The sequence below is a fragment of the Hyla sarda genome, chromosome 8, assembly GCF_029499605.1.
Source record: "Hyla sarda isolate aHylSar1 chromosome 8, aHylSar1.hap1, whole genome shotgun sequence".
NCBI lineage: Eukaryota > Metazoa > Chordata > Amphibia > Anura > Hylidae > Hyla > Hyla sarda.
In genome coordinates this window covers 33269831-33293520 of record NC_079196.1, presented here as the reverse complement: position 1 = coordinate 33293520, position 23690 = coordinate 33269831, and the positions used below count along the sequence as shown (strand labels likewise).

The 23690-nt window shown below is 44.8% G+C and overlaps 1 protein-coding gene across 3 annotated transcripts in view; it reads right to left on the bottom strand.

The window, feature by feature from the left end:
- The window catches only part of RIF1 (replication timing regulatory factor 1), a 57623-nt gene that overhangs the window by 19712 nt on the left and 14221 nt on the right, over window positions 1–23690 (bottom strand). For 2 of the 3 annotated variants that reach the window (XM_056534426.1, XM_056534427.1), the window contains exons 8-25: window positions 22783–22875; window positions 22562–22700; window positions 19983–20134; window positions 19675–19777; window positions 18233–18403; window positions 18041–18151; window positions 17882–17944; window positions 14984–15084; window positions 14705–14791; window positions 8195–8268; window positions 6777–6957; window positions 6565–6672; window positions 4307–4453; window positions 3914–4013; window positions 1806–2082; window positions 812–851; window positions 383–585; window positions 92–191 (exon numbers count right to left, since the gene is read on the bottom strand). In XM_056534426.1, the coding sequence (XP_056390401.1) occupies window positions 92–191; window positions 383–585; window positions 812–851; window positions 1806–2082; window positions 3914–4013; window positions 4307–4453; window positions 6565–6672; window positions 6777–6957; window positions 8195–8268; window positions 14705–14791; window positions 14984–15084; window positions 17882–17944; window positions 18041–18151; window positions 18233–18403; window positions 19675–19777; window positions 19983–20134; window positions 22562–22700; window positions 22783–22875 (2250 nt within the window). The remainder of the gene's footprint in view (window positions 1–91; window positions 192–382; window positions 586–811; window positions 852–1805; window positions 2083–3913; window positions 4014–4306; window positions 4454–6564; window positions 6673–6776; window positions 6958–8194; window positions 8269–14704; window positions 14792–14983; window positions 15085–17881; window positions 17945–18040; window positions 18152–18232; window positions 18404–19674; window positions 19778–19982; window positions 20135–22561; window positions 22701–22782; window positions 22876–23690) is intronic. The other variant, XM_056534428.1, reaches the window with a different exon arrangement.

Below are 23690 nucleotides of genomic sequence, written 5' to 3'. Positions count from 1 at the left end.
AAAAATAAATAAAATTATAATAAAATCTAATATCATAAAAATATAAATCATAATATAAATTATATTAAAATAAATTATTTCTGAGACTTACATTATCAGAATAAGTCCCATTGGATTCTTCCACTGAATTTGAGTAGGTGAAGCCGGGCAACAGTATCGGCGTTTTCATCTTAACTTGGCTTAAAACTGGTCTGTTCAAAGATGAAGGAGCAATTAGGGAAACCAGATTACAATGATGCCCTCCATATACCATTCATGGCTTCAAGTCTTTATGCAACATTCACAGGAACAAATTTAACATAACCGCACCACACATTTGCCCCAATCCATGAAACCGGTATGCAAAAAAACCATAAATATAAAATTCATAGAAATGTCATACTTCATCTCCTCCGGATAAACCAGCACAGCAGCCTTGGCAAACGACCCATTCCAGAACTGTGTCACTTGGTTCCTGAAGGATTTACTCTTGTGAAGAAATATGGCACAGAGTAGAGGTGAGAGAACTTCAAGGAGTTCATTGTCATAGGAGCCAGTATAGCGGGAACCAAGACATGAGAGGATATCACCAAGGAGTTTATCCAGCTGCAGAGACAAAAGATAAACTGAGGGTCCTTCCCAGGTCAGCTTCTAGACCAGTGTTTCCAAACCAGGGGGCCTCCAGGTGTTGCCAAACTACTACTCCCAGTATGCCTGGACAGCCGAAGGCTGTCCAGGCATACTGGGAGTTGTAGCTTTTGCACCATGTGGAGGCACCCTGGTTGGGAAACACGGTTCTAGACAATAGCACCAGATGTCAAAGTTATCTCACCTTATTGCTTAAGCTGCTGTAAACTTTTGGTGATTCAGACCTGTATTTAAAAAAAAAAAAATAATTACTTCCAGATAAATAAAAAAAATTGATAAGTCATGATAAGGAGTCCTTTTCTGATAATCACCAAGTAGAGACCAAAGCTGCCGGCCAAGGCATCTATGGCATAGATTATATTCGTATTTACCATCACATGAAGCTATTCGAAGAAAGAAAGAGTCACTGCTTGTTTGTGACTTCACACTGGCTCAGAGGGGAATCCTGCACCTCTAACATTTTTTTGTGCTCTAGGGGGGGGGGGGGGGGGGGGGGGGGTTTGTCCTGATGAAACTAGGAGGGGCGGCCATTTATTAAAGGGGTACTCCGCTGCTCAGCGTTGGGAACAAACTTTTTCGAACACTGGAGCCGGGAGCTCATGACGTCACTGCCCCGCCCCCTCAATGCAAGTCTATTGGAGGGGGCCTGACAGCCGTCACACCCCCTCCCATAGACTTGCATTGAGGGGAAGGGGCGTGAAGTCATGAGGGGGCGGGGCTATGATGTCACGAGCTCCCGGCACCAAGCATTCGGAACGGTTTGTTCCAAATGCTGAGCAGCAGAGTACCCTTTTTAAGCCTCCTCCAGCACAGTTAATTTATGTAGAGGCACACGCTTCTACATGAATCCAGTAAACCTGTGATGAAATTTCCACTGGCTCTGAGCAAGCAGAGATTTCAACAGCCGATTATGCTGGTTTGACAGTATAAAGTGCTATAAATCTGGCAAACATGGGAGGCGGCCGCAGCATCTTAGTCCTGAAACCAGGTCTTCTTTCTGACAGGCCATGCCCCCTTTGCGAGAACCAGTGAAAACGGAAAATAATCACACAACATCTGCAGCGAGCGCAGAAATTACGCGATTTGCTGTTTGACAACCATACAAAAACTTGCACATGATAAATACACCCCCCCCCAAAGTCATGAACTAGTACCGTTTACTGTAACGCGTTACTCACTTGGTTTTAGCATAGAATACAGACGCTGAGTTTGTGAGCGATGAAAACACTGTTCTGAGGACTGACGGTAAACTTATGTGGCTGATACAGGTGGATAGGCAGCCGATGATTGAAGAGCCAATGGTGGTCAGGGTTGAGCCGCTGGTTTCTAGAAGGCTCTGATCAGAACACAATGTGTGAAAACCGTCAATTAACTTCTCCAGAAGCACCAGGAGAGAATGCAGGTTTCCCAGGGGCGCTTTCTTCTTCTTAGCCCAATCAGTTGGCGTATGAGGAGCTGAAATAAAAATAAATAAATATTGCAAGTTGCATTTCTGTGCAAAAATTTGCAATCATGTGTCCAAAACCCCCAGTTCCCAGCCATGATGCAGATATCAATGTGTATTTTCAGAGAGGCCTTTTTGAAAGCTTGTTTTAATTTTAAAGAATGTTTCAAAGTGGAAATGTATAAAAAGTGACATGTGACTTTCTTTTCGGTGGGGAGAGAACTGTACATGTTTTCATGTCTTCAATAAGGGGGAATCTGTCGGCAGCAACTCACGTTCCAAATATCTGACACTGTTAGGACAAGGAGACAAGTGGTACCTTTACATCTCTGTGCTTTTATAATATAGAAAAATGACTATTCTCCAGGGCAAAGAGTCGTTCCCAAGTCCCTACACCGTGCATGCATATTGTGTCAGCAGGTGCAAGATTTGGAAACAGGGCTTGGCTTCCAGCTGAATTTCAATCAAGCAGGGACAGGGGCGGGAGAGAGGAAAGCGTTTCAACCCCCAGCACTTCAGGGGCTTAAAGTGGTACTCCGTTGGAAAGTCAGTGCTCCTCCCCCACCCTCTTTGCTGAGTGGGCACATTTTCTTAAAGGGGTACTCTGGTGAAAAACACTTTTTTTTTATTGAATGAACTGATGCCAGAAAGCTAAACTGATCTGTAAATGACTTCTATTAAAAAAAAAAAATCTTAATCCTTCCAGTACTTACTAGCAGCTGTATACTACAGAGCAAGTTCTTTTCTTTTGGGATTTATTTTCTGTCACTACCCCAGTGCTCTCTGCTGACACCTCTGTCCATTTTAGGAGCAGCATATGTTTGCTATGGGGATTTTCTCCTACTCTTGACACCTCTCTCCACGTCAGGAAATGTCAGCAGAGAGCACTGTGGTCAGAAAGAAGAGATCTCAAGAGAAAAAGAATTTCCTCTGGAGCATACAGCCGCTAATAAGTACTGGAAGGATTAAGAATTTTTAATAGAAGTAATTTACAAATCTGTTTTACTTTCTGGCACCAGTTGATTTACCATACGGTATCATTAACATTTTATTTTAATAGTTGGGATATTAACGCACGCAGCGATACCAAATATGTATATAAATTTTTAATAAAAAAAAATAATTTTATTTTATTTTTTTTACACTTTTTGTGGGGTGAAATAGGGAAAATTGGACAATTTACGTTTTTATTGGGGGTGGGGGGGTTTTCAATTTTTTTTTTATTTTCCTTTTATTTTTACACTTAAATAGTCCCCATAGGGGACTATTTATAGCAATCATTCAATTGCACAGCATAGCACTGATAAGTGTTATCCTTCATCTTCTGCTCTGTTCGATCGCAGACTAGAGCAGACGACCCATGGAAGGCAGCGGAGGCAGGTGAGGGGACCTCCGGCTGCCATGCTGGCTGATCAGATCGCCGTGGTAGCGCTGCGGGCGATCCGATCATCCATTTTAGTGTCTGCAATGCTGCAGATGCCGTGATCTGTATTGATCACGGCATCTGAGGGGTTAATGGCAGACATCCGCGTGATCGCAGATGTCCGCCATTACCGGCGGGTCCCCTAGGTCCTATCAGCAGCCGGGAGCTGCCGCGCATGAATCGAGCGTCGCTCAGATGCTCGCGGTTACGTATAGGACGTAAATGTACGTCCTGGTGCGTTAAGTACCGGCTCACCAGGTCGTACATTTACGTCCGGTGTCGTTAAGGGGTTAAACAATGCCTTTTAGAAATAAACCACGAAGATTTCGATGCAAAAATCGGTAACGTTTCTGTGTAAACAATCTCTCACAGTTTTGAATTGCAAGTCCCAGTCTGACAAATGCAGAACAACACTTTACCTTTTGTTTTGGGCTGGAATTTTGTACTGTAAGGAGAAAAATTGACACACTCCACAATTACCGCGACGGCTTGAACAAGTCTTTCCAAAAGTGGCAGACTCTAAAAAAAAAGTAAATAAAGTGGTTTTGTTGTTTAAATAATCCAAAAACACAGTAATTCTTTAAACCAGTGTCTCTCAACCAGGGTGCCTCCAGCTGTTGCAAAACTACAACTCCCAGCATGCCCGGACAGCCAACGGCTGTCCGGGCATGCTGGGTGTTGTAGTTTTGCAACAGCTGGAGGCACCATGGTTGGGTGGACACTGGTTTCAACTAACATTAAAGAAATACAATAAACTACAGGAGTATAAAAAGCGGAATTAAGAGGAATTATGATATGAAGGATACACTCACCAAGGTCTGATCCCCGATTCCACCAAGAATTCGGGAGCAGAGCTCTTCACAGCAGAGATTTTCATCAGTGGTTGTGACTAGCGCAGCACAGCGGGAGAAGGTCTTATATAGATCCGACCATGAACGCATCAAAGTCTTCATAGTGGGCTGTTGTGAGGAATAAGACCAACACAGGCAAACTTACTAGTTAGTGATGAGCGGCAGGGGCCCATATTCAAATTTGCGATATTTTGCGAATATATGGACGAATATTCGTCCCATGTTTGCAAAATTCGCATATTTGCTCTTTTTTCTTTCTCTTGCGAAGATTTGTAATGAAATTCGCATAATGCGCATGCGCAATTATATCTTCCACCTAAAAGAAGGGAGGGATCAGTGTCCATTCTGGAAGTGCCGATATTTGCATTAAAATTCGCATAATAAAATAAAAATAAACCACAAATATTCATCTTTACGAATAACTATCACTATATTCTAAATATTTGCAAAATCGCAAAGTGACGACATTCGCGGTAAAAATTTGCATTTCGAATATTCGCGCTCAACACAAACTTAGGTCACAAAGTTTACACGTCAGTACAGTGACCCCCCCCCCCGACATATGATCATTTCAACATTTGATGGCCTCTCAGAGCCCATCGTATGTTGAAGGCAGCATCGACATATGATGCTGCTGTGTGTTGGGGCCATCGTACAAACAGCTATCTGACAGCGCTGACAACTTCAGCAAATGACAGATAGCTGTTTAATGTGCCCCGTTCTGCCTCCTGTTACTCACATGCTGTCCTGCTAACTCATACAGGGTTCCACTGTGAGCTCCGTGTAAGCCCCGCCCCCCAGTGCAGCCTTAGCCAATAGCCTGCAGCATCTTGCTGCAGGCATCCAATGAGCTGCTGGCTGCCCTCCCCTTCCTTTCCTATAGAGCTGTAGTCGGCAGGATCGTAATGGAGGACATTCTGTCCCCCCTGAAGGTATTTAAAGAACTGTACAGTACTGTATGCAATGTCACACATCACATATACAATACATATACACACTATACACCCCATACATCAATGTTTCCCTATCAGCGTAGTTCACGAAGATCCAGCTCGCTCCACCCCCGACACGGATCCGCACCCAGCCCGATGTACACAGATTCAAACAAAGAGAAGTGATCCAGCGTGGGTAAGTAGAAATCCAGACTTTATTGGAACTCACGGTAAAAGCAGTACAAGCAACCAGCAGATCAGACGCGTTTCAGGCGCATGCGCCCTTCGTCAGTGATCGCTGACGAAGGGCGCATGCGCCTGAAACGCGTCTGATCTGCTGGTTGCTTGTACTGCTTTTACCGTGAGTTCCAATAAAGTCTGGATTTCTACTTACCCACGCTGGATCACTTTGTTTGATTCCCTATCAGTGTGCCTCCAGCTGTTTCAAAACTATAACTCCCAGCATGCCCAGTCAATGGCTGTACATGCATGCTGGGAGTTGTAGTTGTGCAACAGCTGGAGGCACCCTGGTTTGTTAAACACTCCCCATACACTCCACATACAATGGTCATCCCAGAACCAATTAGCAGTTTCCCATAGAGATATGTATTCAACATACAATGGTTCCAAGGCCCCAGAACCAATTACCATTTTTTCATAGACATATGTACTCGACATATGATGGTTTCAACATATGATGGTTCTCCTGGAACCAATTAATATCATATGTTGAGGGACCACTGTACTTCATCCTGATCACGTTCATATAACTTTTGTGTCTAGCTTCTGTATTTCTTTTATAATCTTATATCAGATCACAATGAATTTCCATCTTCTCTCAGGCAGGGGGCGTGTCCCTCTCCTGCCCTCACTGTACATGACTGAACTTCCTCCCTCACTGTGTGACGGAGCTGTCAGCCAATCACTGCACTCTGCTCTGTAACCCTTTCCTCTCTGGTTTTATGCTGCACATGTTACGCAGAGAGGGAGGATTACTGTTACACAGTCAGTGGTCTCCAACCTGCAGACCTCCAGATGTAGCAAAACTACAACTCCCAGCATGCCCGGACAGCCAACTCCACATACAATGGTCATCCCAGAACCAATTAGCAGTTTCCCATAGAGCTATGAATTCAACATACAATGGTTCCAAGGCCCCAGAACCAATTACCATTTTTACATAGACATATGTACTCGACATATGGTGGTTTCAACATATGATGGTTCTCCTGGAACCAATATCATATGTTGAGGGACCACTGTAATAAGATCAGCGGCTCCTCATACCTGGGGGATCTCTGCAACTGGAAAGATGTGATTTATAGGCAGCATCAAAGCATTGTGCAATGCACTGAAGTTGTGCTCTAGAGCGTCTCCTTGGTTCACTTCATTTGTCTAAATTTTGAAGGAAAAAAACAAAAAAAAACGTCTCACAACCTAGTACACAAGCCGAATAGATGCAGGAAATCTAAAAAAATAAAAAAAACAAAAAAACTCACCTGATTAACCCTTTCTGTCAAAGGGGTTATTAAAATACTCCACATGCGCCAAAGCAGCTCTTTATTCTCCAGTAATTTGGCTCCTTTGTTCAACTCCTGGAGTACAGACTCACTAAACGCCAAAGGAGAAGTCGGACCAGAGAAAACGTAGCCCACCAGGGTTTCATAGTTTATAAAGAATCTAGAAGACAGAAAAACCAGGAAATACATAAGAAATGGATATAGAAAATGACTGATGTATCCTTAAAGGAAACCGCCATCTGCTCACCCACACTAAACCCAATACACTGGGTTATAGTGCAGGTAACAAGGGGACCGAAGAGGGGTTAAAGGGGTACTCCGGTGGAAAACATTTTTTTTCCCCCCCAAATCAACTTGTGCCAGAAAGTTAAACAGATTTGTAAATGACTTCTATTAAAATAATTTTTACCCTTCCAGTACTTTTTAGCAGCTGTATGCTACAGAGGAAATTTTATTTTTGATTTTTTTTGTCTTGTCCACAGTGCTCTCTGCTGACACGTGATGCCCGTATCAGGAACTGTCCAGAGCAGGAGAAAATCCCCATAGCAAACCTATGCTGCTCTGGACAGTTTCTGATAGGGGCATCACGTGTCAGCAGAGAGCACTGTGGACAAGAAAAAATAAAAATTCAAAAAGAAAAGAATTTCCTCTGTAGTATACAGCAGCTGATAAGTACTGGATGGGCAAAGATTTTTTTTTAATAGAAGTCATTTATAAATCTGTTTAACTTTATGGCACCAGTTGATTTTGGGGAGGAAAAAAAAAAAAAATTATAAAAGTTTTCCACCGGAGTACCCCTTTAAATACGTACCTGCAAAAGCCTTCCATCTCCAGTCACTTGCGCACTGCAGGTGGGCCCGCTGGCTCAATATGAATATTCATTGCCGCGGGTCACGTTAACCCTCAGTCTGCGCAGCGCTCACATGACCCGCTGCAATGAATATCCATCTTGAGCCGGCAGGCCTGCCTTAGCCGCACAATTCATTGAAGATGGAAGAAGATCTTCGCAGGGACAGATCTCCGGCCTGCAGGCACGTATTTAACCCATTAACCCCTCATCTGTCTTCTGTTCACCCACATCAAACCCAATACACTAGGTTATATTGTGGGTGAACAGATGACCATTTTCCTTTAACTGGGTGTGCTGGCTTTATTTAGAGCTAAATATAAAAAAAAAAATTAAAAATTCTTCTATATCTAATTTTTTATTTGTTAAATTATATATTTAAAAAAAAATAATAATAATGCTCACTCTCTGGATTGTGGAGTCTTGGAATGCACTCCTGCTAAGTGCCCCTCTAACAAGCATGGTGACATTTGCTTTGCTATTAAATTATAAATTGGTGCAAAACAAAGCCTGTCACATAAATCCTGCAAATAAGTCCACAGTAACTTACCTCTCTTCCGTTACACCATGCTCCAGAAGTCCAGGGTGGAAATGGAGCTGAATTAAAAACAGAGCCGGAGTTCCCTGAAATACATATACTATATAAGAAAGGTATGAGGGCGGAACCTATTACAATGTCCACAAATTAGACTATGAAAACTCATAAAAAGGGCCACACAAACTGCACCTCACAGGAGCGAAAGAGCCCACAGTGTAATAAAAGACCACTAAGCCTAATATCCTGCCTCCCTATTCAGTAAAGGGGAAACAAGAGTCCGCGCCAAGGGCAGAGTGTTCGGTTATCTTAAAGGGGTACTCTGGTGGAAAAAAATTTAAATGAACTGGTGCCAGAAAGTTAAACAGATTTGTAAATTACTTCTATTAAAAAAATCTTTACCCCTCCAGTACTTTTTAGCAGCTGTATGCCACAGAGAAAATTCTATATCTTTTTGAATCAGGAACTGTCCAGAGCAGCATAGGTTTGCTATGGGGATTTTCTCCTGCTCTGGACGATTCCGGATACGGATATCAGGTGTCAGCAGAGAGCACTGTGGGCAAGACCAAAAAAAAAAAAATTCAAAGAGAAAAGAATTTCCTCTGTAGCATACAGCTGCTAAGTACTGGAAGGGTAGAATTCATTTACAAATCTGTTTAACTTTCTGCCACCAGTTGATAAAATAAAAAGTTTCCACCAGAGTACCCCTTTAAGTGGCTCCCCCAGGAAACAAATGAAGCATCAGTATGCCACTTTGTTCTCAGTAAACTGGATACAGGAAAAAAGTAGAGAGCAGAGCTTCCTCTAAGAGTAGTATGTATATACAGATGGGTATAACAAGTGTAGATGTGCACACCGTGTGGGGTGTCCGCTCACCTTGTGGGGTTGTGTGCCAGACAACCACCATGAAGCACTTGACAGTGTTTTGCGGAGCTGCCTCCCGGTAATCAGTAGGGGGTATCCCTTGCTGATCTAAAGCATCAAATGGACAGAAGAAAAAGCCGGGATCCGTTGGTGCATGCCGCAGTAATGCTCAGATGTCCAGTTGGGTAAAAGGTTTTTTTATTTTGCCAGATTTTAGACGCATTTCGAGGTTCCTACCTCTTTCTCAATAAAACTTAGGCTTCTAACATTGACACAGGTGTAAATAGCACCTGTATGCTATCCGTTCCGGCCGTTTTGCGGCCACATCAGGCACCCATAGGCCTTCCTCGGCCTGAAGGGTCGCCCCCACCCGCCGACCTCTCTCGGGTGGTTGGTCGCCTCTTACTCTCCGGGATGCCTGGACCATGCAGCTCCTTTTTTTTATCCAGGGAGAAATTGTCCCAGTTCCTTCAGGGGAACGTTTGAGGTTTATTCCAACCTCTTTGTGGTCCCCAAGAAAGGCATTTCTGTTCGCTCAGTCTTGGTTCTCGAGTATCTCAGCCAGCATCTTGCTTTCCCATTTCCGAATGGAGTGTCTCCGTTCGGTGCTGGCGTCCATGGTTCAAGGGGAGTTTTCGTTCCTCGGTGGACTTCAAGGATGCCTGCCTCCACATCTCATTGTTTCCCGGTCATCAGCAGTACCTCCGCTTTGAAGTTCGACAGTCATTTTCTATTGTGGCTCTCTGTTTCGGTCTGGCCACTTCTCCGCAGACCTTTACCAAAGTCCTGGCGCCTGTGATGACCTTTTACAGACAACCGTTGCTTCTGTGATTCCTTACTTGGACAACCTCTTGATCAGAGCCCCAGCCAGGGCACAGATCCTGGAGAGTCTTAGTCTCAACCTCCAGACCTTGTCTCACTTCGGTTGGATGGTCAATTGGGACAAGTCCAACCGCTCTCATGGGGCTCCAGTTCGACACGGCCTCTGCCCACTTTCAACTCCGCCGACCAATCGGCTGACTCTTATCATGGATGTCCTGGGTTGGTTGGCGGAGGCCGTGCCATTTGCCCAATTTCATCACCTGCCTCTTCAACTGGTGATTTTCTTCTGGTGGGACAGGTCTCCATTGTCTCTCGACCGCAAGATCGTTCTCTCTTGTCAGTCTTGTCGGTCCCTTCTATGGTGGCTTAGTTTCCCCTGCTTTTTTCGGGGGCGCTCCATCCTGCCCCTGCCTGCCAGTCTGTCAGGCTGGGGAGGTGTTTTCAGGGACCGGCCGGTCTGGGGTCTTTGCCCCCCCGAGAAGCTCTTTTCCCCATTTTGGGGCCTAGGGCAATTCTTTCTTTGCTTGCTTCTTGGGAAATTCCCTTCTGGGTGGAACTCAGGTTTCCGGCCATCTCAGCTATCTTCAGTCCGGCCGTCCCTGGGATGTGGTCTTCTCGGCCGGTCCTCAGTCGTCCAAGGCCAGTGGTCCCTACATGCAGGGATGTTTGCAGTGATCTGCAACCCCTGAAGCGCTCCAGGCGTGGACCTCTGCTTGTCCCGCCACAACCGAAGCGTTCCTCTCTCTTGGTCGGGTTTTGCCCTACCTTATCTGTTTCCTCCCCTTCCTCTCTTTTCAGGGTCCTGAGGAAACTCAGTGGGGCGTTTCCACCATTCTCGTGGCCCAGCCTGGCATCGGCGGGCGTGGTACGTAGTCATGGTCAGGCTCCTGAACGACTTAACGCTGCACCTTCCCTGTCGTCCAGACCTCCAATCTCAGGTCTCCTGTGCCACCCCTATTTACAGTCTCTGCATTTGACAGCGTGGCGTTGAGACAGAGGTTCTGAGGACCCGCAGTTTCTCTTCCCAAGTGGTTCACACCATGCTGAGGGCTCACTAGCCTTCCTCTACAAGATTTACCACCATACCAGGCGGTCTTATTTTTGTTGGTTTGAAACTCAAGCCTTTTTCTCCGGTCGTGGTTTTCCATTCCCGACCCCTTTCCAGTCGGGGCTGGCCCAAGAGTTGGCTTTCGGCTCCCTTAAGGATCAAAGGTTTGGCCCTTTCCATTCTGTTTTAACATCCTCTGGCGTTCAATTATGTCCGAACCTGGTTCAGGGAGTGGCACAAGCTGCCCCTCCTTATCAGTCCCCTTCTTTCCCTTGGGACTTACACTTGGTCTTAGGTGCCGTGCAAGGCGCCCCCTTTTTTTGAACCTCTCAGGGACATTTCTCTTTGCCTCCTTCCTCAGAAGGTAGCGTTCCTTATTGCTCTTACCTCTGTTAGGAGGGTGTCAGAGCTGGTAGTTCTCTCCTGCCGTTCTCCCTTCCTGGTTGTATACCAGGACAAGTTGTTTTCCGTCCAATGAGGACTCTCCTTTTCATCTCTATGAGGACATCGTCCTACCGTCCCTTTGTCCGGCCCCTTCTCATCCTGGAAGCGTTTGTTCCAGATCTGGTTGTGTGAGGGCTGTTCGGACTTCTCTCTCAGTCACTCTTTCCTATCGGCAGTGTGACATACAGGACAACCTGCTTCTACGGACACTATTTTTCGGTGGATCCGGTCTGCTATTTCGGGAGCTTACCGCTGCAAGGGGTTTTGGCTCATTCCACCCGTTTTTCGATGCATCCTGGGCCCTCCGCTACGTGGCTTGGGCCTTGCAGTTCTGTAAGGCGTCCGCGGTCGCCTTTGCACACTTTCTCAAGGTGCTACCAGATTCATACCTTCGCATCAGCTGATGCTACTCTGGGCCATAAGACGTTGCAGGCAGCAGTGGTCCAACTGTCCACCTGTCTGATTCCTTACCCACCCAAGGGACGGCTTTGGAGCAGATCAAGAAAAGGAGATTTTTATGCTTACTGTAAAAATCTCTCTCGAAGGATCCATTGGGGGACACAGCTCCCACTTTTTTCTGGTGTTCCTATTTCAGTTATCTGTCCGAAGGTTGTTCAGTTGCCTTTTCTTCTGGGTGCTCGGACAGTTTGTGGTTTTCTCTTGACCTGTCGGTCTTCTATTGCTCTGGGACTAAAACTGATTAGCTCAGTTGCCTGGAGGCGGGTATATCCTACTGGGAGGAGCAGACTTTTGTTGCCATAGTGTCGAGCCTCCTAGTGACAGCAGCATACAATCATGGTCTGTGACCCCCAATGGATCCTTTGAGTAAGATTTTACGGTAAGCATAAAAAGCTCCTTATGGAAAGGATTAAAAAAAAGCTTAAGATTCTTCCAAATGCTTAATCGCAACCAAGAGAAGTGTTCCTATTATAAGTCAGGTATGGGTAACAGATTTAATCTGCCCAAACAGCCAATCCCAGCAAGCTTTCATCACTAATAGAGATGAGTGTAGCTACAGTACTTCGATTCTGCACGAACATCAATGCCTTACTGCATGCCCTCATTCATTTTACTATCTGAGCTACGATCTTTCTTCTCTCTGCACATGCAGTTGTAAACAAGAGAGGAGAAGATTCAGAGCTGCCAGCTGAGCTTGTCTGTGTCCCGGCTGCAGTCTGAGATTTAGGACTCAAGCATGAGTCTGAAATATATTTTTAAAAAAAGGCTTGCGGCCAGGACTGGTAGGGAGACCCCTAGTGGTCATTTTTTTCAGTGGAAACAAATCGAAAGAAGCATATTTTTTAATAACATGCAATTGGAAAGTTATTCTGCATACATTAATCTACAGAGTGGGCCATTTATATGGATACACCTTAATAAAATGGGAATGGTTGGTGATATTAACTTCATGTTAGTGGCACATTAGTATATGTGAGGGGGGAAACTTTGAAAGATGGGTGGTGACCATGGCGGCCATTTTGAATCCAACTTTAGTTTTTTCAATAGGTAGAAGGTCATGTGAAATTCCCAATAAGTTTGAAGTGTCAAAAGAAAAACAATGATGTGTTTGGTTTTAACGTAACTTTATTCTTTCATGAGTTATTTACAAGTTTCTGACCACTTATAAAATGTGTTCAATGTGCTGCCCATTGTGTTGGATTGTCAATGCAACCCTCTTCTCTATATACTACTATATACACCGAAGGAGAAATGCTAGCACAGGCTTCCAGTATCCGTATACACTGCTATATACTACTATATACACCGCAGGAGAAATGCTTGCACAGGCTTCCAGTATCCGTATACACTGCTATATACTACTATATACACCGCAGGAGAAATGCTTGCACAGGCTTCCAGTATCCGTATACACTGCTATATACTACTATATACACCGCAGGAGAAATGCTAGCACAGGCTTCCAGTATCCGTAGTTTCAGGTGCTGCAGAATGAGCAAAACAAAAATTGGAACAGGACCCTCAGTTTACGCAGAAGATTTTGTTCAGTGATGAGGAAACTTTTATGTGAATGGTGAAGTTAACAAACAAAACCACCGCTATTGGTCTGACACTAACCCACATTGGATAGATCCCTCCAAGACTGTTGGAAAACAAAAATTGATGGTATGGTGTGGTATATGGGGTACAAAGATAGTGGGGCCATTCTTCATCAATGGAAACCTCAAGGCCACTGGATATGAGAAATTGCTACATGATGATGTGTTTCCCTCTTTATGCACTGAAGCTGGCACGTTCCCAGAGTTTTTCCAGCAAGATGGTGACCACCACATTATGGGTGTCAGGTCTGAGCATTCCTAGATGAACAGTTTCCTGGAAAGTGGATTGGTCATCGTGGGCCAGTTGAATGGCCCCCAAGGTCTCCCGATCTGACCCTCAGACTTTTATCTTTGGGGGTCATCTGAAGGCAATTGTCTATGCTGTGAAGATACGAGATGTGCAGCACCTGAAACTACGGATACTGGAAGCCTGTGCTAGCATTTCTCCTGTGGTGTATATAGTAGTATATAGCAGTGTATACAGATACTGGAAGCCTGTACTAGCATTTCTCCTGCGGTGTATATAGTAGTATATAGCAGTGTATACAGATACTGGAAGCCTGTGCTAGCATTTCTCCTGCGGTGTATATAGTAGTATATAGCAGTGTATACGGATACTGGAAGCCTGTGCTAGCATTTCTCCTGCTGTGTATATAGTAGTATATAGCAGTATATAGAGAAGAGGGTTGCATTGACAATCCAACACAATGGGCAGCACATTAACACATTTTATAAGTGGTCAGAAACTTGTAAATAACTCATGAAAGAATAAAGTTACGTTACAACCAAGCACATCATTGTTATTCCTTGTGAAATTCCCAATAAGTTGGATGTGTCACATGACCCTCTTCCTATTGAAGAAACAAAAGTTGGATTCAAAATGTCCGACTTCAAAATGGCCGCCATGGTCACCACCCATCTTGAAAAGTTTCCCCCCTCACCTATACTGATGTGCCACAAACAGGAGGTTAATATCACCAACCATTCCCATTTTTATTAAGGTGCATCCATATAAATGGCCCACCCTGTATAATACATCAAAAGTTTTTTTGATGAAAGGTACCCTTTAAGAAATTATGTATTTACTTCCATGGAATGGTATAAAATTTGTTGTTTCAAGAAAAATGTAGACTGCCCAGGAAGAACAGATAGCAGATTTACAGAGTTGTATACATACCAATGGCTGGAATACCCCTTAAAGTCAGATTTTAGAGTTAGTGGTCCTTCACATTAGTGCAACAGACTGATCCAAAACAAGTGAAGTGGCAAACAGCTAATGCTATCTCTTACATTAAGAAGATCCATATTTGCCACCTGATAAGCTGCAGATGCCAACACTTTTTGAGGTAGTCCCTTCACTGTGCATTCAAGCAGACTCTGGGGAAAAGAAAAAAAAAAAAGGAGATTTTTTGTACTCACTGTAAAATCTCTTGTAGCCTTCATTGGGGGACATCTATACTGACGCTGTGTGCCCCAATGAAGAGCGTCCGAGCAAAATATTAAAAAATAAAAAAAATCTGAATATAGTATTAAAGTATTCCAATCTATCAGTTCTGGTTACGTACTTACCAGACACTTCTCCACTTGAAGAGCATCAGATACTATAATGTTCTTCAAAGCTTCCAGCAAACATGTCAGGACTTCGGAACCTTGCCTCTCCTTCTTGTTTCCTATTAGCAAAAATAAAAACTAATTAAATAGCGATTCTGACAAATCTGGAACAGCTTGAGCACAAGAGGTGTAAAACCATCCTAAAAATAGAACTTCAAGATTTGCAGAGGTTATGCATGTCATTTATGTCTACTATCGTCACACGTTCACCAGAACAAACATTTTTGACCCAGATGCTGTCCTATTTCCTGAGTAATAAACAGGATAAAAAAAAAAATGGAGTATTCCCGGCTACAAAGCTTTTTTTTGTTTTTTTAAATAGATGTTTGCTATGGGGTTACCCATTTGAAAACAGAATCTGTTGGCTGTACTTTCTACTGTCAAACTAAAAAAAAAAAAAAAAAAAAAAAAAAAAAGAAACGAACAAACACTTTATCAGCCATGTGTCAAGGAGGAGGGGCCGAGCTGTTTAAATGCCATCACCTGGAAGATCTTAGAGCTCCCCCTTACCATCCCAGCCTATCCTATACTTTGTGTGCTCTACCTGTGTGAGGATCTCCAAAAAACAGAGCAGAAGAGGACAGGCAGTGAGTGAGATGCTGCGATTGGCTGAGAGGAGGCCACACCCCCACACCTCCCCAGCATCGAGAAGGAGAAGGATTGAGTGCACAGCTCCATCCATAGCATAAAGGAGGAGCAAGTGTGACAGCATCTACACCCTCATACAGCAACATGTACCCCTGTAGTAAGGAGATGGCAAGGGGAGTGGTGATACAATGTGCACCTCAGTAGTAAAAAAAAAAATGATGTCATGAGGAGGAGGTTTGTTACAGTGTGTCACCCCAGTAGTAAGGTGATTACATAAGGAGGAGGTTACAGTGTTTCACCCCAGTAGTAAGGCGAGTACTCTGTACTCCATCTTCTCCCGCCAGCCTGGTAGGTCAGAGCTGCCACCAATGTTACTTACAATTCACACACAATGCGCTGTGCTGCAGCCCTGGCTGGGTATGTAAGTGACTGCATCCATCAGTGATCCTCCCATCCAGGGCCTCTGTCTACACTGCTATTCACATTGGGGTAAGTGCACTGCAGCACATTGCACCCTAGTGTCTTCTTCAGACCCAATGGTGAAATGCTCTGCAGTCTGCACATACCCACCACGTGTATAGCAGTGTGTGTAGTGTACATTTCTATACAGGTGGGGGTATGTGCAGAGCATTGCATCGGTCAGTGACCTAGGGCGTCCGAGTCTGCACAGTCACTGCTATTCACATCCGTACATACACTACAGTGCAATGCTCTGCACATACCCCAATGTATAGCAATGTGTGTACTACACACACTGTTATCCATGGGGAGTATGTGCAGAGCATTACACCAGTGTGTCTACATACCTATGTTAGTGGACGGGATTGGACAAAAAAAAAAAAAAAATTATATATATATATATATATATATTAATATATATATATATATATATAAATAATAATAATAAATAATAATAAATAATAATAATAATAATAATTGGGAGCAGGCTGGAGCAGGATTGAAAAACCAGTCCTGGGCAGGGCTCTACTACACAGTGCAGTGGTCTCCAACCTGCGGACCTCCAGATGTTGCAAAACTAACTCCTAGCATGCCCGGACAGCCGTTGGCTGTCCGGGCATGCTGGGAGTTGTAGTTTTGCTACATCTGGAGGTCTGCAGGTTGGAGACCACTGACTGTGTAACAGTAATCCTCCCTCTCTGCGTAACATGTGCAGCATAAAACCAGAGAGGAAAGGGTTACAGAGCAGAGTGCAGTGATTGGCTGACAGCTCCGTCACACAGTGAGGGAGGAAGTTCAGTCATGTACAGTGAGGGCAGGAGAGGGACACGCCCCCTGCCTGAGAGAAGATGGAAATTCATTGTGATCTGATATAAGATTATAAAAGAAATACAGAAGCTAGACACAAAAGTTATATGAACGTGATCAGGATGAAGTACAGTGGTCCCTCAACATATGATATTAATTGGTTCCAGGAGAACCATCATATGTTGAAACCATCATATGTCGAGTACATATGTCTATGAAAAAATGGTAATTGGTTCTGGGGCCTTGGAACCATTGTATGTTGAATACATATCTCTATGGGAAACTGCTAATTGGTTCTGGGATGACCATTGTATGTGGAGTGTATGGGGAGTGTTTAACAAACCAGGGTGCCTCCAGCTGTTGCACAACTACAACTCCCAGCATGCATGTACAGCCATTGACTGTCTGGGCATGCTGGGAGTTATAGTTTTGCAACAGCTGGAGGCACACTGATAGAGAAACATTGATGTATGGGGTGTATAGTGTATATGTATTGTATGTGATGTGTGACATCGCATACAGTACTGTACAGTTCTTTAAATACCTTCAGGGGGGGACAGAATGTCCTCCATTACCATCCTGCCGACTACAGCTCTATAGGAAAGGAAGGGGAGGGCAGCCAGCAGCTCATTGGATGCCTGCAGCAAGATTCTGCAGGCTATTGGCTATGGCTGCACTGGGGGGGGGTTACACGGAGCTCACAGTGGAAGCCTGTATGAGTTAGCAGGACAGCATGTGAGTAACAGGAGGCAAAACGGGACACATTATACAACTATCTGTCATTTGCTGAAGTTGTCAGCGCTGTCAGATAGCTGTCTGCACGATGGCCCCGACACACAGCAGCATCATATGTCGAGGCTGCCTTCAACATACGATGGGCTCTGAAAGGCCATCATATGTTGAAATGATCATATGTCGAGGCCATCATAAGTCGAGGGGTCACTGTACTGAGCAACATAACTGTTTTTTTCTGTGATCTGATTGGTATGAAGCTTTAAATACCTGTTTCCATTGCTGCCTTTACAAATTCTATCATGTCCTTCCACACAGAATGTAGAACAGCACCTGAAAGATTAGAACAATGAAAATTTGCACTCAAGATACCCCAAAAAACAACTTCTCCAATAAGATAAATTAACGGAGCAGAAATATACACTTTACCTGAAGCATCTTTTCCTATGGTGATAAATCCATCCTGTACAGAACCAAGCAGAGTACTTGCATGTTTACAGAAGAACGACGAGCTGCTGATCAAGCGATGCTGGAGGGGCTCTAAGGTTTATAGGGTTAATAAGATTTAAAGAGCCACAAATTGTTGATCTTTTGTGTATATCATGATTTGATAATACATACCTAAACTAAGCACAAGCTTGTGCCGAGCAGCAAACTCAACAACGTCCGGACCCAGGAGGAAATGCAGCATCATCTCAATGCCCAAGAGGTGAACTGACGGAAACGCGACAGTCGCCAGAAGGCTGGAATTTAGGTTTATTTTTGGGGTTGCTGGACTGAAAGGGAAGCTTCCTAGAATACCAGGGAAAGAAATAAAATATGCTTCACTTTTCAATGAATTGTGTAAAACATAGCCTTAAAAGGGGTACTCCTGCCCCTAAAAATCTTATCCCCTTACCCAAAGAATAGGGGATAAGATGTCTGATTGCAGGGGTCCCGCTGCTGGGGACCCCTGTGATCTCGGCTGCGGCATCCAAGACATCCGGTGCACGGAGTGAACTTCGCTCCATGCCGGATGACTAGCGATGCATGGCGGAGGCTCGCGACATCACAACCATGCCCCCTCGATGCAAGTCTATGGGAGGGGGCGTGACGGACGTCACGCCCCCTCCCATAGACTTGCATTGAGGGGGCGTAGCCATGTCGTCATCAGCAAGGCGTGACCGTGACGTCACGAGCCTCCGGCGCTGCATCTGACGCTCTAAACGAATGCAAGGTGCAGTAGGAAGATCGTTGGGGTCCCCAGCAATCAGACATCTTATCCCCTATCCTTGGATGTCTAAGGGAAGATTACCCCTTTAAAGGAAAGTGCCTCAGTTGCAAAACTGTCTGTGCATGATGGGATTTGTAGTTTTGGAACGGGGGTAAAGCGCACGGCAGCGCACCTCACTTCCTGGCTGTCTGTAAAACCCAACCAGAATATAATGTAGCAGAGAAAGAGAAGAAAAGAGCCATACACGCCCCTAGTGAAGTAAGTCACAATAATGAGCAGGAGGTAGATGGAAAACCACTTGCCAGATATTGTTGCGCTCAGAGCACAACACCTCAGAAGACATCTAGATTAAGATATGGAGCCTGCAGCCTCAGCTAGTCCGGTCTTAGCTCCGCTAGTCCGGTGGGAAGGAGATTCAGGAAACAAAAACTTGAGCTTATTCTGGGCGCTTGTTCTCCAAAGTAGGAAGTTGGACACAGTTTCAAGTCCAAAAGATATTTTATGTCACTAAAACACCACGTTTCTGGTCTGTGCTTGACCTTACCTGAGTAAGAGTCCTGTCTGGACCGGAAACGCGTTTTAGTGCAATAAAATATCTTTTGGACTTGAAACTGTGTCCAACTTCCTACATTGGAGAACCAGCGCCCAGAAAAATTTCAAGTTTTTGTTTCCTGAATAACCAGAATACAATGGAAAGCATCAGACAGCAGGGGAGTGAATCGGTGCAAATGAATGACATGTCAAAAATCTACTTAAATGACATTAACATATTGATCACAAGCATTTAAGTGTGGGAAGATAACATAATAGCCACCTTCCACACTACATGTGATTATGGATTATGCATTACCTTTCTGAAGAGGCGTTGATGCCATCAGACTCTGGTTGGGCGTGCGTAAAGGCGTTTGAGAGGATTCGACACTTAGTGCGCTCTGAATGAGCGGTAGACAGACCTGAAGATGTAAATATCACAAATAAGGATTTTACCATCATCCCCAATTCTAAGCAGAAGACTTTTTTCCATTCAATTTCCAACATCACTTTTCGTCAAATGGCAAAAGTGTGACCGAAATAAAGACAGAACGTGAATTAGTTAATACCACAAGTAAGTTCCTGTAGCCCAGGATGGAGGATCATCATAACTTTAAGCCCAGTTACCTGTTCAAAGTGTACAGGCAGCTGAGAGCCCAAACGCTTCACCAGATACCACCACACTTCAACTTTGGTGAGAGCCAAAATCTCCGTCCTAACATGGATAGAACTTAACGGCTGCATAAGTAGTTTTAGTCGCTTGGAACTGCAGAGTATATCTGATGAAATAAGGAAAATGTACATTATAAGGATTATGTGAACACAGAAGAAAGACCAAAATCCACAGTGGGGGGGAGGGGGGGTTGGGGGGTCTATCAAAACCTGTGTAGAGGAAGAGTGGTGCAGTTGCCCATGGCAACCAGCTTGTTTCTTTCATTTTTAAAGAAACTTGTGAAAAAAGAAGCAACCCGATTGGTGCAACTGCACCACTTCCTCTACCAAAGTTTTGATAAATCTCCCCCAGGAAGCTGATTTCCAGAACAACCAGATGGACACAAATGTAGGAACAGTCAAATCCAAATAAAGGGATTGGCACACAGGAGAACCCCATTGTTGGCCCATATACATTACGTTTGTGATAGATGCTTTGTGTAGAAAGCGCCAGAATAAGCTCCCCAAGTACATCCTAAATATATCAAAGGGCTCCAATCAAACAGCATAGTCTATCACAATAGTCCATTTTTTTTACTGCATTAACCCGTAAATGTAAATTTAAGTCCTGGTGCGGTGGTACTTAACGCATCAGGACGTACATTTACGCCCTATACATGACCATCGGAGCGATGCTCGGGTCATGGGCAGCAGGTCCCGGCTACTGATAGCAGCCAGGGACCCGCCGGTAATGGCAGACATCAGCGATCGCATGGATGTCCGCCATTAAAGGGGTTCTCCGGCCCCAAGACATCTTATCCCCTATCCAAAGGATAGGGGATAAGATGTCAGATCACGGGGGTCCCACCGCTGGGGACCCCCGCAATCTAGCATGCAGAAACCACCTGTAAGCACTGCTGGAAGCTCTTGGTGTTATGCCTCCCAGGGATGCCTGTTATACTACGGGGACAGAGTGTCACGACGTCATGACTCTGCCCCCGTGTGACGTCACGCCCCGACCCCTCAGTGTAAGTCTATCTGAGGGGGAGCGACGGCCATCACATCCCCTCCCATAGACTTGCATTGAGGGGGCTGGGCGTGATGTCACACAGGGGCGGAGTCATGATGTCATGATACTCCGTCCCTGTGGTCGGGAGGCATAACACAGAGCCTGCAGCGCTTCCTGCAGTGCTTACAGGTGGGTGCTGCATCCCCGCGATCAGACATCTTATCCCCTATCTTATGGCAATCTCTGGCTCTGCCAAAGCGCTGTATTGAGGGGGCGTATCGTCCGCCTTAGTACGGGGGTCAATACTGCGGCCCGAGAGCCAGGGGCACATACGGGAAAATCGCAGGGGGTTCCAGTGGCCGGACCTGCCGCAATCTGATATCTATCCCCTATCCTTAGGATAGGATATAGGTTTTACTGGACTACTCCTTTAAGTTATCAATCAGGAAGGTTCACCATAAAAAATAAAAAAAAAACAAAGTATGGAACAGTATAACCGACTGCTATTGCATAGAGGAAAAAAAATGAAAATAAAAAGGCCCATATTACTACCCTGTGAACATATCTCCCTCTCCTCTTGTTCTGTAGAATACGTGGCAGCTGTCTGTGGTATATGCTGAGAAGGAAGCATTTGAATGGGTTTCCTCCAAGCACTCACACACTATAAAATCTTACTATTATACAGTGACCCCCCGACCTACGATGGCCCCGACATGCGATCATTTCAACATGCGATGGCCTCTCAGAGGCCATCGCATGTTGAAGGCAGCATCAACATACAATGCTTTTGTATGTCGGGGCCATCGTATAAACGGCTATCCGGCAGCGCAGACTGCTTCAGCTGCCACCGGATAGCCGTTTACAGTGCCCCGTGTGGTCCGCTGACGATCACTTACCTGTCCTCGGGGCTCCGACGCGTCCTCTTCAGGATCCCCTGCATTGTCGGCGCTGTCAATCATAGTCATCACGTCGCTGTGCACGCCGTCCCGTCATCCAATAGGAGCTGCGTGCGTAGCGACGTGATGGCGGCGACAGAGAGCGAGGATGCCGGGGAAGCAGAGGCCTTGCCGGAGCATCGGGGACACCTCAGGGACGCGGCGACAGCGATGGACGGCGACATCCAGTGCAGCGGTGATGGTCCAGAGCGGCTGGGACAGGTGAGTACAACCTCCAATACCAGTGGTCTTCAACCTGCGGACCTCCAGATGTTGCAAAACTATAACTCCCAGCAGCCGTTGGCTGTCCGGGCATGCTGGGTGTTGTAGTTTTGCAACATCTAGTGGTCCGCAGGTTGTAGACCACTGTCCTATACTTTACATTGCACGGATCCCTCAGCAAACGATGGTCCATTTGGAACGGATTACCATCGTATAAGCAACCACTGTATAAGCAACAGAATATGGAGCAAACTGAAAAGGGTGCCCTGATGCTGTAATAAATATCACTATTAACCTTTTGTTCTGCATTTTTAGCCCCGTTTCGGCTAGGGAGAAACTACAAACACCTGGGATTCCCCAACATAAAGCAGTTCCCACTTAGATATTACCTGGATTTAAGGCAAAGTTATCGATAAGACTTTTCCAAGCGATAAATGCTATTTTCTTCACTGCTGGGGTTCCGCTTCGAAAACCCAGTTCTTCTAGCTGAAGTAAAGAGTTGATAAAGCTGCCGCTACGATGTAACGTCTACAATCCAAAGAGAGTTGAAAACCATAAATGACAGTCAAAGAATCCCAACCAGTGACCCAGAATTGTTGACAGTCATTACCTTTCCCAAAAGCTTCACAAACAAGGGCCACAGCTTCAGCACATACGTCTCATTCTTAGATGTGAAGAGTTTGTGGAGCTCGCCAATAATTTTCTGGATTTAAAAAAAGAAAGAAAGTTAACACTAAACTCCATCACATTACTTGTAGATCGCTGAGATCTGGCCATATATTTAAACCCTAATGGACATTTTTTTTAGTTGTAGAATTTTCGTTTTTTCCTCCTTACCTTTTAAAAATCATAACCCTTTCAATTTTGCACCAAAATCCATGTGATGGCTTATTTTTTGCGCCACCAATTCTACTTTGTAATGACAGACATTTTACCCAAAAATCCACGGCAAATCTGAAGAAAATCATTGTGCGACAAAATTATAGAAAAAAAAACGCCATTTTGTAACTTTTGGGGCTTCTGTTTCTACGCAGTGCATTTTTTTGGCAAAACTAATACCTTATTATTCTGTAGGTCCATACGGTTAAAAAGATACCCTACTTACATAGGTTTGATTTTGTCGTACTTCCGGAAAATATCATAACTACATGCAGGAAAATTCATACGTTTAAAAATGTCATCTTCTGACCCTTATAACTATTTTTCCGCATATGGGGGGTATGAGGACTCATTTTTTGCGCCGTGATTAGAGATGAGCGAACTTACAGTAAATTAGATTCGTCGCAAACTTCTCGGCTCGGCAGTTGATGACTTTTCCTGCATAAATTAGTTCAGCTTTCAGGTGCTCCGGTGGGCTGGAAAAGGTGGATACAGTCCTAGGAAAGAGTCTCCAGCCACCGGAGCACCTGAAAGCTGAACTAATTTATGCAGGAAAAAAGTCATCAACTGCCGAGCGGAGAAGTTCATGACGAATCGAATTTACTGTAAGTTCGCTCATCTCTAGCCGTGATCTCAAGT